Genomic DNA, 15,467 nt, shown 5'->3' with positions numbered 1-15,467 from the left:
GCCTGTCTGGTGCTCCTCCTCCCTCTCCCAGCATGCTGTCCTGGGAAGCGGGGCAAATTTGGGTCCCAGCTCTTAGGGGCCACCCCTGGAGCCTGAATGAACTTCCTGCCGGGACACATCCACTGTAGGTGACGGAGTCGTCGGGAGCAGATGAAGAGCAGTCCCTGCCAGGGAGGAGGAAGCCCCCAGCAAGGGTGTTCTGTTTCCCGGGGCGATGTCAGGCATCCGTCTGTGTGTTATGGGTGGGAGAATACGTGCCCTCCTTCTGGCAGATGCAGTGACTCTCCTCGCGTCGTCTGCTCTCGCTTGAAGGCAGCGCGTGCTTTGGTGGAAAGCCTGGTTAAGTACAGTGCCCCAGTCAGTGCCTGGTTAGAACAGACACGTGCCGAGTGAGAGCCTAGTCAAATACAGTGCTTCCCCTCCGAGGGTTGAGGCAGGTCCGATCCGTGTTCACATACTCACACCTTAGCTTAACGGCATGCCTACTGTCAGTGAAATGTGGGGCCTGCGTTCCTCTCTAAACCTCAGCCACTCTTGCTTAAAAACGCTCCCTACCTGTCATTTCAGTCCACTACCTACCCTCGGTTAAAGACACCGTGCAGTTCAATATAGTACCTGCCCTCATCTGCTCCGTTAAACACGGTCCATACTCCTAGTTTAGTGTTTGCCAAAGTATGTCTCCAAGTTGGTCTGGCCACCTCAGCCATCCCAAATTAGTCCTGACTGTCACATCATGCCACTCCACCCTTGGTAAAGCAGTCAGTTCTGGTCCAACCCGCCGTCTCATCTGTCCACTACCTAGCCCCATGCCACTTTGGTCTCCCTGCTTCCCCCTGCCCTTGGATGTCCCCAGAGAGTCCTGGGGTCCATTTCTTGGGAATCCCACGGTCTTCCAAGAAAAATACACACCGGAAGAGGTGGCGGGCAGTGAAGGGAAGGTCTGGCCAGAAGTGGGGAGTCTGCACAGATGTCTGAAGGGGGGCTGAGGTCTGGGAGGTACAAGACCCGGGGTGGGCTCTGCTCTGTCCTCGCTGACAGACCTCAGGCAGGCTCCTCTCTTAATGATCCTCAAGGCCCCTCGGAGCTGTGGCCTCCACTGCCCTCTTAGGGAAAGGTTTCCGAGTCCTGTGTCCCACCACCCTGGCCTGCACAGCCACCCTCCGAACTGCCCTCTCCAGCTAGACAACTGAGCTCTTCCCACCTTGTCAAAACTTGTCTGTCCCGTGTCCTGTCGCCTTCCCCTGCTTTCCAGGGGACTGCTGGTTGACGTGGGGGTCCGCCAGAGTAGGGAGGATGGGGCAATGGCCAGAGAGGGCATGAGACCCAGGGCGTGAGGCACAGGACAGCACATGGGCTCAGTCCAGGACAGCTGGCGCTTGAGTTTCTTTCTTCCCATCCCCAGAAACCACCTGGCCTGGGGACAGGTAGAGCCTGGATCCTCCCAGCTCTTCACTGCCACCTCCAGCTGGCCTAGGCTCAGGGCTGGGATTATGATGGGGTTTCTCTGGGAGCTTGTGGTCCGAGTTGTTGAAAAAGGCCTGAGTCAGCATGTCTTGGGCATCCTTGACTGCCGCGTCCAGGGACAGGCTGAGCATCCAGTAGATAGTGGTGAAGGAGGTGCCGCAGGCAGCCAGGGTGCCCAGGACGGGCACATTGAGGTGCTTGCGGGTGAAAGCAGAGGCATCCCCGGGGGCCTGGCCCAGCAGCTTCACCACCAGTGCCTGGCTGACCTTGGGCTCCTGGCCCTGCACCGCCTCCCAGATCTTGTGCAGGGGCCGGCCCGTCCGCTCAGCCCGCTTGACCGGGCAGTTGTCCAGGCCGAAGCTGTGGCGGCAGCCTTCCAGGGAGTGGATGAGCATGTGTAGGTCACACCCCATATCCTGGGCGCCCAACATGGGACTCAAGTTGACACCACAGGCCACCGTGGCCACCAGCCAGATGTGCCCCAGTGGTGAGGCCTCCTTCGCTAGTACGGGCTTTGAGGTGCTGGGCGGGGCCACCAGGAAGGCGTGCCGCTTATGGCTCTCTAGTTCCTTCTCCACCGACTCCTGCAGCAGGTGGAAGTCATCCTTGCTCAAATCAATCACGCAGAGCAGGAAGACCCGGGGATCCCTCAGGCCCTCCACTGCAGGAGACAAGAGCGCCTTTCAGCCCGGAGCAGGCCAAGGTGTCCTGACAGCTGCCTGGGCTCAAGCCCTGGCCAGGAGTCGGCACAGCATGTAGCTTAAGAGTGTGGCCCTGGAGCCAGGCTGCCTGAGTTCGCATCCCAGCCTGCTACCTACCACCAGTGTGGCCGTGGACAAGTGACCAAACCTCTCTGGGCTTCCATTTTCTCACCTGGGAAATAAGGCGATCATTGTACCCACCTCCTTGAGTGGTGAACTGAGTTCCTGGAAATGGTGCCTGGCCTGCGGTGAGCCCTTAGTAAATGTTGGCTGCTGTCAGCGACGGGTGCCAATGCACCAGCTAATACACAGCCTTTTTTCCTTAATGCAAGTGGCTAGTCTCTGTCACTGAGAAGTGCCAGCTCTCAGGAAATGGCAGCTGTAAACCTCTGTCACTGTGGGGCCTAGTTCAGTCGTGCAGTGTGACTTTGGGCGACCCCTCTTCCCACTCCAGGCCTCAACTAGAAGATGAAGGGGAAGGGGTGGGCAATCCCTCAAGGGTCCACCCACCCACCCCCCCCAGAGCCTGCGCCTCACCCACTGGGTGCTGCCCACAGTTGTCCCAGATCTGGCTGAGCGCACTCTCCCCAAAGAAGGCACTGGGTGGCGGTGCTCCAGGCAGCAACGTCCACATCCACCTTGGAGCGGATGAAGTAGGGGCGCTTGCCTCATTGCAGGATCTCGCAGGTCAGCCGGGCTTGGTTGGCCGTGAAGCGCTCTGACGTCACCATGATGATGATGAAGTCGTAATGGTCCAGCAGCGCCCACTGGAGGTATGTCAGCCTGGAAGGTGGGTGTGCCTATGCCCGGCAGGTCCCAGATGATGACGTTGGGGTACTTGGGGTGCGGGTATGGCGTGGGGTCCACGGTCATCCCCACCATGCCCTTGCAGGCTGAGTTCGGGTCCTCATCTCCCAGCCCCCAGATGGCGTTGACAAAGGTCACCTTGCCTGAACCTGTCCCCCCGGGAATGCCAATGTCCGGCCTGACATTCTCCAGCAAATGAAGTGTGGCCTGCAACGTGGCGGCTACTGCTGGCAGGCTCCCCGCCTCAAAGGCCTCCTTGAGAGCCCCAGTGTCCCTGAGCAGCTCCGATACCCTGGCCTGGCTGAGGCTGCGTTGGAAGACTGCCTGCCATGGGCTGCCTGGCCCTGGTTCTCCATCTCCAGGACCTGATGACCATTGACAGGACAGGTAAGGGAGTATTTCAAACTGAGCTGCCCTCTCTTCTCCACATCCCTCAGCAGAGGAGGGTAACCATATGCCAGGCCTGGCGCCAAATGCTTTATTTTAGTGAACTTTATTTTATTCATCACTGGAATATCTCATAAAATCCCCGTAACAGCCCAGAAAAGGATATTTTTTGTCTCCACATTTGGCACCGAGAGGGTAAGTCACTTGCCCAAGGCCCCCAGCTAGTGCGTGGGCTGTTGGAAATGGGACTGAGGTTTTCTGATCCTAGAATTCAAGTTGTTTTTCTTGATTGGCACTTGAGCTAACATCTGTTGCCAATCTTTTTTTTTCCTTCTCCCTAAAGCCTCCCAGTGTGTAGTTGTATATTTTTAGTTGTGGGTCCTTCTAGTTGTGGCGTGTGGGACGCCGCCTCAGCATGGCCTGATGAGCGGTGCCATGTCCACGCCCAGGATCCAAACCGGCAAAACCCTGGACCGCCCAAGCAGAGCGCACAAACCCAACCGCTCAGCCCCCGGCCCAGCCCACTCAAATTCTTGAATAACTCTTTTGGGCATGCACCACGCACCAGGCACTGTGGTCAGCAATTCAGAGCAGTGCTTAGGAGCTGGAACCCTCACCATCGCTGAGAGTAATGGTTATTTAAGGTTTACCCCGGGCCAGCCACTCTCCTAACCTTTAGTCCCCATTTTGCAGAAGAGGAAACTGAGGCTCAGGGAGGTAAAGGTCACTTGCTGAATGTCTTACAGCCTGCACCAGAGCCAGGACGTGAGCCAGCTCCCGCGGACCCTTCTGCCGTGTAAACCACCCACTCCTTGCACAATTGAGCACCCTCTCACGGTGTGCGAAGACCCCAACGGATACCACAGTTCTAGCACCAGGAAGACAGAGCCGTGGGCCTGGGGCATTTGTGGAAGCATTGCCCACCCTCGCTGCCTGGCCTCTGAGCTCCTGCATCTGCTCGGGAACTGCAGTGCGCACCTACGCCAGCCCTGTCCCGCCTCTGGGCCTCAGAGTCCTCCCTGGTATCATGGACAGGGGCGGCCAGCGCAGACATCCTGGGGTTGCATGGCTGCATCTAGTCCCAGTCATGCTGGGGACTTGCAGTTTGACACCAGGCTAGTCGTGTCCCTGTGCAGTCTTTTTTTTTTTTTGGAGGAAGATTAGCCCTGAGCTAACATCTACTGCCAATGATCCTCTTTTTGCTGAGGAAGACTGGCCCTGAGCTAACATTCATGCCCATCTTCCTCTACTTTATATGTGGGACGCCTACCACAGCATGGCTTGCCAAGCGGTGCCATGTCTGCACCCGGGATCCGAACCAGTGAACCCCGGGCCGCTGAAGCGGAATGTGCAAACTTAACTGCTGCGCCACCGGGCTGGCCGCCCCCCACCCTCCGCCCCCGTGCAAGGGGTGGCGGTGTCAGATTCCTCACCTATGAAATGGAGAGAGGACTCCTCAGAGCCCCCAGCTCTGCTGTTTTGCAAAGATTCAGGGTCTTACTGTCAATGAGGTTTAGGCAGAGGCTGGCTTGGGAAGGGCTGGAATCGTCAGGCTGAGCTTGATCTTCATCTGTGGGTACCATGGAAGGGGTTTGAGCAGGGAAGGGAGAGGTCGGCTTAGAAAGAGCCCTCTGTGGCCTTACAGGGAATGAGACTGGAGCCTGGGAGATGGGGCAAGGGGCTGGGGCAGGAACTGGGTGAAGAGAGCGAGGCCTGAGCTGAAAGAGGGGTCGAGGGGGTCACGATGGCGGACAGTGAAGGGAGAGATGGAGGCAGAAGGGATGGGACAAGGCCACCAGTTGGAGAGAGGAGACAAAAGAAAGCCATTCCATCTCCACTTTAGGCCCACGAGCTAGTCTCGCGTGAGCTTTCCATCCCAGCCCCTCGGGGCTGGTGAGTCCTGCATTTAGGATGATGACTACGGCTCCACAGGGGTGGGGGTGTGGGCTGTGTCCCCTGTGAATGGGTTTGGAAGGGACCATCTGTCCTGTGCATCTGAGGACCTGAGATTTCCCTACCATGATCCCCGCCACCCCTTTTGCTGCAGAAGAGTCCATGTGAACCCCAGTAGTCCTGGCAGAGCCGATGCGGGTCCGGAAAGAGAGGAGTCCTCCTGCAAAGCACAGAGCTCTTCAGCCAGGAGCACCGGCACCCCGTTTAATCCTCCAGGTAAAGGCGGACCCTCTTAGTCTGGAACGTTTCCCAGGGTTGGGGGTCACCTGAGGCCTCACAATGAGGCTGGAACCATCACGAGATCCTTTTTGTAAATTCTTAGAAACTCGCCCTTCCCTGCACTTAAATCCAACCTTCCTCTGACCCTCGTGCCAGCCACAGAAGCCGCGGCAGCAGCCTTCCCGCCCAGACCCCCCAGTCTGGTAGTTCTTCCCTTTTGTAAATGTGTGTGATCTTGACCGAGCGTGAGAGTTTCTGCTTGAGCAGTGTCAGCTTCGCTCTTGCATCTCCACCGGCCAGCCGAGTGCAGAGCGACAGGAAGCACTGAGCAGTTTGGTTCACAGGGACGCCTGGGCCAGACGCCCATGCCCTCCCCCAGTGTGTTGCACAAACTGTCGCTCGCAGCTTCCTTCAGCTTTCAGAGATCCTAGCACAGTCAACCTCACTCTGAGACCCGCGGCCTGTCAGCACCATCCCAATGTTCACACCCACACACCCATGCAGAGACGCACAGGTCACCCCGTCTCGGCAACTCCTCCCAACCTTAGCCCACAGCATGGGAATCACGAGACTTAGCGAGATCCTTCCCATCATGGACGCACCGGCAAGCTTACTGCCACGCCCATCCACGCTCAGACCCACCTGCCGCCTTTCTGAAGCGACTGTGCTTGGTGGCCGAGCTGCGCCCTCTGCCTCCCCTCTCCTGTGATGCTCAGGGAGACCGCCGCCGCCCTCCCACCGCCTCTGCTCTCATTCTGTCTTCCCAGGCTCCGCGCGGAGGCCAGCCCCGCTGCCATCCGTCCTCCCCTCTCCCTGCCGCCCACCCCACCATCACTCCTTGGCTGCAGGACCGGCCCAGGATGCCCAGGCTCCCCCGCTCTGTTTAACTCAGTTGCTAAGCACCATTGTGCCCATCCTGGGCACCAATTGGCCGCCCCACCCCACTCCAGAGGAGGCCTTTGGGACGACATGACATTGCAACTAAAAGAAGTACCTTAGCATGCCCCAAGCCCCACTCAGACCCCCACCTAGGTTGACACTTGGCTCCTGTCTTGGATCTCGGCTGGGTTGTCCCATCACCCTACAAATCCCCCGTGGTCACTTGGAGACCAGGGAGAGAGACACCACCCAGGAGCGCTCAGGCCACCATCCATCCCCTTGAACCTCTGCCCCCAAGATCAGTCCCTCCCCAGTTCAGTCTGTCCCTGTCCGACCTGGGCCCACCTGCCTCCCTCAGAGCACGCCCCTCCGCACACAACAGCTCTCATCGTCACCACATCAGCCGTTTTTGTTTGGGTGGTTTTGTTAAGGCTTGGTTTGTGGGTGAGGCAGGGGGTGGGGGCTGCACTTTACTTCTCTTCCGACAAGTCACGCTTCTTCCAGCTCTCGAGAATGTACTTGAGGAGGAGGCCGAGCTTCCTGCGGGCCGAGAGCGGGGCTTCCTCGCTGACTCCTTCCCCTGACGCCCGCTTTTCCACTCCATTGTCACCCGCCGCCTCCAAGCTGACCTCCGACTGCGGCTCGTCCTCCTCCAGGGCCTTGATGCGGACCCGCTGGGCGTCCTCGGCCATCTCGTTGAGGCAGCCCTGGAGCATGGTGTAGACGGTGCCGAAGCTGATGCCGCCGGCCACCAGCGTCCCAAACACGGGGATGCCCTTCTCAAAGGCGCGGGCCACCCTCATGGCGCCGTCGGACGAGCGTGAGTAGAGCCGCAGGACGGTCTCAGGGGAGAGCTCGCTGGCCAGCGGCGAGCGGATGACCGAGCGCAGGTCGCCGGCCTGCTTGCCCACCTGCTCGGCCAGCTTGGCCAGCGAGTCGTCGTCCAGGCCGAAGCTGCGGTGGTAGCCGCGCAGCGAGCGGATGAGCAGGGCGTCGTCGTAGGCGGCCGCCAGCCCGGGCACGGGCAGGGCCTGGATGACGCCCGACACCAGGGCCGTCTTGAGCACCTGCTCCTGGAGCATGTCTTTCTTCTTCTGCAGGGCCTCCAATGAGATGTCGGGCAGCGACAGCAGGCCGGCGTGGCGCCGGTGCGCGGGCAGGTCGTGCTCCCAGGTGGACACGAGCAGAGGGAAGTCGTAGCGGACGGGTGAGAGGTTGGACACGAGGAAGATGCGGGGGTCGGTCACCCCGGCCACCCGCAGCCGCTCGGCACAGTGCTCGCGGATCTCCTGCAGGACGGCGGCCTCGCTGAAGCCCGAGGGCCGCTGGGTGCGGGTGGCCGCCAGGTCCTCGTCCACCTTGGTGCGCACGAAGTAGAACTTCTTGCCCTGGCGCAGGATTTCGGAGGCCAGGCGGGTCTCCACGGCCCCGCAGCGGCGCGGGGACACCAGCAGGAAGAAGTCGTAGCGGCCGAAGTCCACCTGCTTCAGGTACTTGTCTGCCGGGCAGCCCGGGGAGCCGGCCCCCGGCAGGTCCCACAGCGTCACATCGGGGAACTGCGGGTGCGGGTAGGGCGAGGGGTGCATTGTGGTCTCCACGACGCCCGTGAGAGCCGCGCCAGGGTCCTCGGCCCCCAGGCCCCGGAGGGCGTTGATGAGGGACGACTTGCCGGCACCCGACTCGCCCGTGACGCCCACCTCCAGGCGGGTGCTCTCCGAGGAGGCCAGCAGCTCCCGGAGGCGAGAGGCAGCCTGGGGGATGTCGCCCGACTCGAAGGCCGTGCGCAGGGCCTCCAGCTCTTCCTTGGCCATGAGGATGGTGGTCTCCTCCTCCCTGGGCACAGCTGGCAACTTCGAAGTAGCCATGGTGACCAGCGGTTCAGAGGGCGCGGGGGATGGGGAGAGTCACCGGCCGCGTGATCCTCTGCGTCTGCAGGGGAGAAGGGAGCCGTCCACGCCTCCTGGGCCTTGGCACGGGGCAGGGAGAGAGACACACCAAGGATGTAAGGGAAGTCCCTCTGGAAACCCACAGCCCTCTCCTTCTCAAAAACCTGGGGTATGTTTTTGACACAAGTTGGCGGCTTTGGAGTCTTATAGGCCCAGGTTCACATCCTCTCTCTGCCACTAACTTGCTGTGTGACCTGGAGGAAAATGAGGCACCTCTCTGAGCCTGTTTGCTTCTCTGGGTAACGGGCATAATGACTGACCTGCTTCCTGAGGTGCTGAGGAGTCTTCGGGATAACCTAGAAATGGGGCTGGGTTCGTGGGCAGCTTGTGACCACGCACAGAAGGCCCAGCTCTTGGCTAAATGCTGATCTGCTGACACGGACTGAAATTCTTAGTAATCTTTGAACCAGGGGCCCCGCGTTTTCGTCTTATATTGGGCCTACAAAGGAAAGGGCGTAGGCCCAGCTCCTGGGCCCGAGCAGAGCGAGTGGCTGCACTCCTGCTGCTGTGGTTACTGGGAGCAGCGGGAAGTGAGTGATGGTGACAGGGCCCAGCCCTGGGGTCAGATCCTGGCCCCGCCACACGCTCACCACTCGCCACTCGCCGAGTGACCTGGGGCAGGTTGCTTCACTCTCTGCCTCACTTTCCTCATCTGTAAGACGGGGGGTAATAGCTATAATAATAGCAGACCACCTCCTGGGCTTTTGAGAATTAAGTGAGTTAAGCCACAGAAAGCTCTTAAATAGTGCCTGGCACAGAGCAGGTGGTCTGTGTTATCAGCATCATCACCATCATTCTTAATATTCCTAGCTGTGTGACTTTGAGCAAGTCCTTGCCCTTTCTGAGCCTCAGCTGCCTCATCTGCGTGGACGACAACCCTGCCACCAAGCAGGGCTGCTGTGACAAATGTGATCCCCTGTCTGTCCCTAGGCCAACTTTGAAGACATTCTTGGGTCCCGCTGACCGGGGAGTGCCCGGACACTGGGAGTGCTTCTCATTCTACACCCAGTCCTGCCGTGGCTGGCCAGGTCCCCTCCCGCCTCCTGGAGCCTGTCCCCAAGGTCTCGCCTCAGATCCCACTCTCCTCGCCTCGGAGCCTCCCTGGCCCTCGCTCTTCCCATCACACTCTCTTCTCGTCCCTTGCCTCTAAAATACACTTCCTCCCGGACTAAGACTCTCCAGAGAACCCTGGGAGAGACGCTCACGTCGGGGCCTGTCCCCACAGGTCGGAGAGGGACTGAGGCTCAGGCTAGATCAGTGACGCCCCCGCTCAGAGGCACAGCCAGGACTCAAACCCAGGTCCCTGGGCTCCTTCGCCCTCTGAAGAGCTGACTCCCTTCAGGCACCTGTCTGTGCCTCCCTGTCTCCTTGGCGGCCCCTGTCCTCGCCCCCTGCCCCTCCACAGAAATCTGTTCTGATGTCGTTCCACCAGCTCTGAGCCCCATCCCGGGTGGGGGTGTCCCCGTGCTATACCCAGTCCCTCATGCGCCCTGTCCCCCAACCCATCTCAGGGTGTGGCCCGGGGGGAGGGGAGTGGGAGCCTGGGCCGGGTCCCAGCAGCAAGGGGCAAACAGGTGAGTGGCCCTGGGGTGGAATTCGGGCAGGGGAGCTGGGAGTGGGCCTGGAAGCTCCCCCCGCCCCCCGTCCCCCCTGCCCCCCCCCCCACCTCCGCCCCTCAGCGGTGCCCAGCTGCAGAGCGCTGCCCTCAGGTAACTCACCTGCCTGCAGGCTCTCCCTCTCCCCTCACACTTTCCCCACTGGTGGGGGCTCCTCCCCTGTTAGCCCAAGGGCGTACCCCTGTTGCTAGGACCCATTATAATAACAAGCAGCAGCTTATTGGTCAGCCAGCCCTGGTGCAATAATGGGACAGTGACGTCAGGGGGCGGGGTCCCACATGGGGCAGGGACCCCACCCCTCAGCTGCTCCGGGGGCCACCACTCCACCACCACTCCGTCACACGGGGCCCTCCGTCCCCCACCAGGGACCCAGAGCCGTCTTTCTAACACCAAGGCCTGTTCAAAACCCGTCCGTGGTCTCCATTGTCCCCAGGACAAAGTCCCAGGTCGGCAGCCTGGCGTCTGAGGGCCTGGCCCTGCTCACAACCCACCCTCTATTTCTCCTCCCTCCGGTGGCCTCAGTTTCCCAAACATGCCATTGGAGTGCCCTTCTCTGCCCCATCTACTCGCCTGCCCGCCTCACAATGCATTGCACGTGCTCTGTGGGTGGCGGTTCAGCTCAGCCAGCACTGGCTGGGAGGAGAGGAGACCCCCCAGAGAGGCCAGGTGTGAAACCACCAACGTGGTCACCGCCAGTGCCACCCTGCCCGGCCCCGGCAGCGTCCTCGCCTGCCCACCCCCAGCCCGTCCTTCCGACCCCAGCTCAGGTGCCAACTCTTCTGTCCCGTCTCTCTCCGTTCTGCTCTCTCCCTCCTCTGCTCCCCCACAACCACTTAAAACGGCATGAGTGTGACAGAGGGGGATGGAAGCTGGCAGAGATGTGAATGAGAAAAGAGGGAGAGTTGGGATGGGGAAAGAGACTCCCCAAGAAAGCACAGGAAGAGGCAGGAAGAGGGAGTGGACGAGAAACCCAGTCCGAGAGAAAGACGGCAGAGGCACCAGCAAGAGAAACAATGAAGAGATGCAGAGCCTGAGAGACAGGGATCCAGGGGCGGGGACCAGGACACAGGCTGGGAAGGAGCTGAAGGTCTAGAGACCAAGACACCCAGGACCCCAGCCCACTGAGGGACACCCCGGTTCCCCCCAACTCCAGCCTCCGTCTCTGCAGCTTCCAAGCCTCCCCTCGACCCGCTAGTCCTTTGGAATTGTCCCCACCCTGCCTCCCCTGCTGGCCTCCTTTCTGCCCAGGCCGGTTGCCCAGCCTCCCCCACCCCCACTTCCTGGATGGAGCCAGAGGCCCCTGGTACTCAAAGGGTTTTCCTGATGCTCTCAAGGTGGTTCTGGAAGGGGGCCTCCAGAAACAACTGAGGAGGAGGTGGAGGCCAGAAAGGGAATAGACTAGCGCAGGCCACACCGAGAGTCAGGGAGGGAGTGGTCTGCTGACCACAGTCCAGAATCCTTAAACCACGGGCAAGAGAGAGACACAGACCGGCAGCCGCACAGACTCATTCACATCCTCATTGCTGACACAACGCACAAAGACCAAGATTACAGAATATTCCCAGACACCCCCAGACACCAAACACTCAGACCAAGACTCCTCTCCCAAATCCACAGACGCACACCTGGCCCAAGAGGGAAATACAGGGTCGCTACAGAAAAACAAACAAACAAACGTACAGACACGGGCCTCGCAAACAACACCGGCTCAGGGATGCAGATTGCAGACCAGGAGAGACACAATTACACGCAGACAACACAGACAGACCGCATCACCGAAACCCACCGCATCCACTCCTGACCCTTCTCAATTTTGCTCCGGCTCCTGACCCATGAGTCCAGCCAGAGCCCGGGCCACAGAAGGACATTGGCCCAGGCTCTGCCCTCGGGGGCTCCGGGTCAGAGGAAAGAGAGACGGTTGCAGCCTGGGGTGATGGGGGCCAAGACCTGCGCAAATGTGTCCGATGAGGCTGCCACGCTCCAGGGGCACTTCTCCCAGCTCCTCAGCACCAGCCAGAGAGAGGCTGCACCCTTGCCTGTCTGCCAAGCCTCCGCTGCCCTCTTCACTCATTGCATACTCGGCACCTCTCCAGGCCCCGTCTTGAGCTGACTGCTGGGAACACAGCAACGACCAGGACAGCCCCGGGGTTCTGCCCTCGCAGGACTCGGAGTCCAATGAGGGAGTCAGATCCATCCCCAGACAGTGGTGACCAGAGCAGGCAGGACTGAGACGGGGGACCCCAGGAGGCTGTGGGAGCACAAAGGGGCCACTTGACCCAGGCTGGGGGTCGGAGAGGCCTTCCTGAAGGAGGGCGCCCCTGAGCTGAGATCTGAAGGACAAGCAGGAGTGAGTCAGTGGCCTGCTAGGGAGTCTCGCGTCCCAGGCCAAGGGACCAGCCTGTGCCAAGACCCCGAATTAAGAGAGGACTTTCATTGGCCCGATAATTCAGTCGGTTATTTAGTCATTCCACAAACATTTGTTTAGCCCTGACCCTAGGCCAGTCCCCGTGCCGGTCCAGAGATGTGACTCACACTTCTTCCTGCTCTGATAGACCTCATGGGGGGGGGACACTGGCAGGATCACACACACAGGCCCAGCGTTCACTTCCTGAGCATCTACAATGTCACAGGCGCTGTGTGAGGGCCCTCAGATGGAATAGCTCACTTAACCCAGATGAGACCTCGGTTCACTCACCTGTCATCCCACGACAGACATAAAACCCAGGAGCTGAGACTGGAATAGAGACGAAGACAGAGACAAATGAGGCGAGCACGTTTATTCACCCTTCCTTCCACGGGTTCCCTGTAGAGTCAAGGCTAAGGCGCACTGGTTGTCAGACGCATCCTTTTCTGTCCCACCAACAGGGAAAAAAAAGCTGCCAATAAAACTACGACACAATATTTCCTTATCACTTACAATTTTTATTGTACACTTATTGAAAGAGCTGCTTGTAGACTGACTTAGAAAATACACATTTTTACCATATGTCACTCATGTGTGCATCGAACTAGGAAGATACAAGGGAAATAAATTGACTAAGCTGTTCCCAAAACCACACGGCCTGACTCTGTGGAGTCACTTCTGCCTCCGAGGAGTGGACGTGTACGCTTTGCCACACCACGTGTCCTCCGTGCCATCAGCGGTGCCAATGATGCTATTAAAAGCAGCTCCATTATCACTTCCAGGCAGTGACAGCTACGTCACAATGGCTGCCTGGCTGACAGCAATTGTAAGGTGCCATCAAGTGTGACTCTTCCTGATTTAGAATTGCTAAAATGTGGAGGGGAAGATGCATCTTAGAATCAGTGAAGGTGTTTCCTCAGTGTCCTCTCTGTGTCCACCAGGCTGGGAACGCAGCGATGACAGAGCCAGCCCTTTTATCCAGGGAGGAAGTTCACGCAGATATGCACCCTGTGTGCCAAGGGCCTGTTGGATGATGTTCGGGACCCAGCAATGACCAAGACAGCCCCAGCTGTGTCCCCAGACAGTGAGGACCCACAGGGTAAGGTAGGGTTGGAGTTGCCCAGAGGGGTGGGTGGACCAAGAGGGCGCCTGACCCGGTGGCAGGCAGGGGAGGCGGCAGGGGAGTCAGAGAAGGTTCCTCCACTCAGCACACACTTGCTGACCACCTGCTGTGTGCCAGGCCCTGTGCTGGTTGAGGCTGGAGATAGAGTCGGGACCAAGACAGTCCCCGATCCTGCCCTCATGAATCTCCCAGTCCTCTGCCTCGTCTTCTGCCCCCCAGTTCTCCTGCCCACTCCTAATCCCCCTTTCCTCCCTGTCCTTTCTCTCCATGTCTCTTAAAAATCCTCAAGCGCTTCCCTCGGAATATCTACACACTGTGGCTTCACCTTCTCTCCATTCGCCAGAATCCCGGGGAAACCTGAAATTAGTCCCTAGGGTTTCATTCATTCATTCAAAGACATAGGCTGCCTCCTGTGTGCTCGGCACGGTTCTAGGCACTGACACGTGGAGAGTAGACACAGACGGCCCTCATGGAGCTTATATTTTTTGAAAGATAAAGATAATAAACAAAAATAAGATAGTGTCAAACAGTGATGAGGAAAAAGAAGGCAGCAAGGGTGAGAGATGGGTGAGGGGGTCAATGAACTGCCTGTAACCGTGGCCACCAACAATTTCTCCCATCTCTGGAGGCACATGCCCCTCTTCAATCATCCTCTCCCCTTGCTTCTGGGCTGGCCTCGTGACTTGCTTTGATCAACAGACTGCAGCAGAAGTGACATTCTGGGCCTTCCAAGCCCAGGCCTTCCGAGGGCAGCTTCTGCTTTCTCCTCCTCAGAGCCCTGAGCTGCCATAGAGGTCGTGCCACCCTGCTGGAGAAACAGAGGCCACGTGGAGGTGAGCCTGAAGCCATCTAGGACATTCCTGCCCCAGCTGAGCTCCAGCTGAAGGCAGCCAATACCACATGGGAGTAGAAGAGCCATCCAGCTGAGCCCAGCCAACCCAGAGACTTGTGAGAAATAACAAATCGTTATTTTAGGCCACTAAACAGCCAAGTGATTCGGGGGAGGAAGTGTACTGTTTTTGATAGAGTGGTCCGGAAGGCCTGTCTGAGAAAGTGACATTCTATTCCAGCAGAGATCTGAATGAAGCGTGAAAATTAATCCAGGGAAACCGAGTTTAAAATGGAGTGGGGAGACTGGAAGGGGGAGCTCTCACGAAGCACCACGGGAGGTCAGTTACAGGAAAGAGTCAATTACAGACCCCAAAGGAAAGCAGTTGTCACTAGGAAGAATCATCTTCTACAGACCCCAAGAAGAAATGTACGTTGCATCCCAAAGAGAAATCGACTACCCCAGGAACTCAGCCAATGAGAAGCCATCACCACCTTGAACTCTTGCTTTTCTCCAATGGACTTTCATTCAAAACATCCCTTCCCAATTTCCTCCTTTCTCCCTATGAAATAAGGTTCTCTCTTTTGATTGTTGGACGTGCCTATGGCTTTTGCCATAGCATGCAGGTCCTGAATTGAAATTCTTTGGTTTTCCCCTAATAAACTCATTTTGCAGTTAAAATGATTGGCTGCTTTGGGTTTATTTTTAACAGAATTATGGAAACAAGCCATGTGGACATCAGCGGGAAGAGCATTCCAGGCAGAGGGCATGGCAGTGCAAAGGGCCTGAGGCAGAACTGAGCCTGGTGTCTCTGGGGAGAATCATGGTGGCCAGTGTGGCTGGAGCAGAGTGCTAAGGGAGGGACTTCTAGGAGATGAGGTCTGAGAGGTGACCCAGGCCCAGATCTCATGATGGACCACAGTGAGGATTTACACCTTTACCTGGGAGGGAATGGAGGAGCTTTTAGGGGTGTCCTGGGAGGGGACCAGGGATGAGGTAGGTGTCCTTCTACCCTCAGTGACACAACTTGGTCAGAACTAGGGCGAGGACTGGAACCAACAAGTGAGGCCCTGGCCTTGGGTGTAAAATATAAGGGGGTGTAGAAGCCGGCCCGGTGGCACAGCGGTTAAGTGCGCACA

General features: G+C 58.5%; 1 protein-coding gene and 1 long non-coding RNA gene across 3 annotated transcripts; one reads left to right on the top strand and one right to left on the bottom strand.

Annotated features, from left to right (window-relative positions):
- Positions 1-2,808: 2,808 nt before the first annotated feature.
- Positions 2,809-15,012, top strand: LOC103550897 (uncharacterized). 2 transcript variants are annotated; one of them, XR_011543788.1, is made up of 9 exons: positions 2,809-2,938; positions 3,084-3,359; positions 4,106-4,381; positions 5,407-5,528; positions 6,915-7,230; positions 7,511-7,900; positions 13,318-13,475; positions 14,199-14,332; positions 14,570-15,012. It is a non-coding gene; the product is annotated as an uncharacterized lncRNA (long non-coding RNA). The 2 variants fall into 2 exon arrangements; XR_011543787.1 differs by having other exon boundaries at positions 4,106-4,931; positions 14,573-15,012.
- Positions 6,817-10,517, bottom strand: IRGC (immunity related GTPase cinema). Its single transcript, XM_008520070.2, has 2 exons — positions 10,075-10,517; positions 6,817-8,376 (listed from the first exon to the last, which is right to left on the bottom strand). Exon 2 carries the CDS (start codon positions 8,273-8,275, stop codon positions 6,881-6,883), a length of 1,395 nt encoding a protein of 464 aa, XP_008518292.2. The 5' UTR covers positions 8,276-8,376; positions 10,075-10,517; the 3' UTR covers positions 6,817-6,880.
- Positions 15,013-15,467: the final 455 nt, after the last annotated feature.

The sequence above is a fragment of the Equus przewalskii genome, chromosome 9 (assembly GCF_037783145.1).
Source record: "Equus przewalskii isolate Varuska chromosome 9, EquPr2, whole genome shotgun sequence".
Taxonomy (NCBI): Eukaryota; Metazoa; Chordata; class Mammalia; order Perissodactyla; family Equidae; genus Equus; species Equus przewalskii.
Note: the sequence above shows the minus strand (reverse complement) of the source record. Positions and strands in the feature narration are given on the sequence as shown.

What these genes read in the sequence shown, in the direction of transcription:
- IRGC (XM_008520070.2), bottom strand. Translation starts at nt 8,275, where the DNA reads ATGGCTACTTCGAAGTTGCCAGCTGTGCCCAGGGAGGAGGAGACCACC.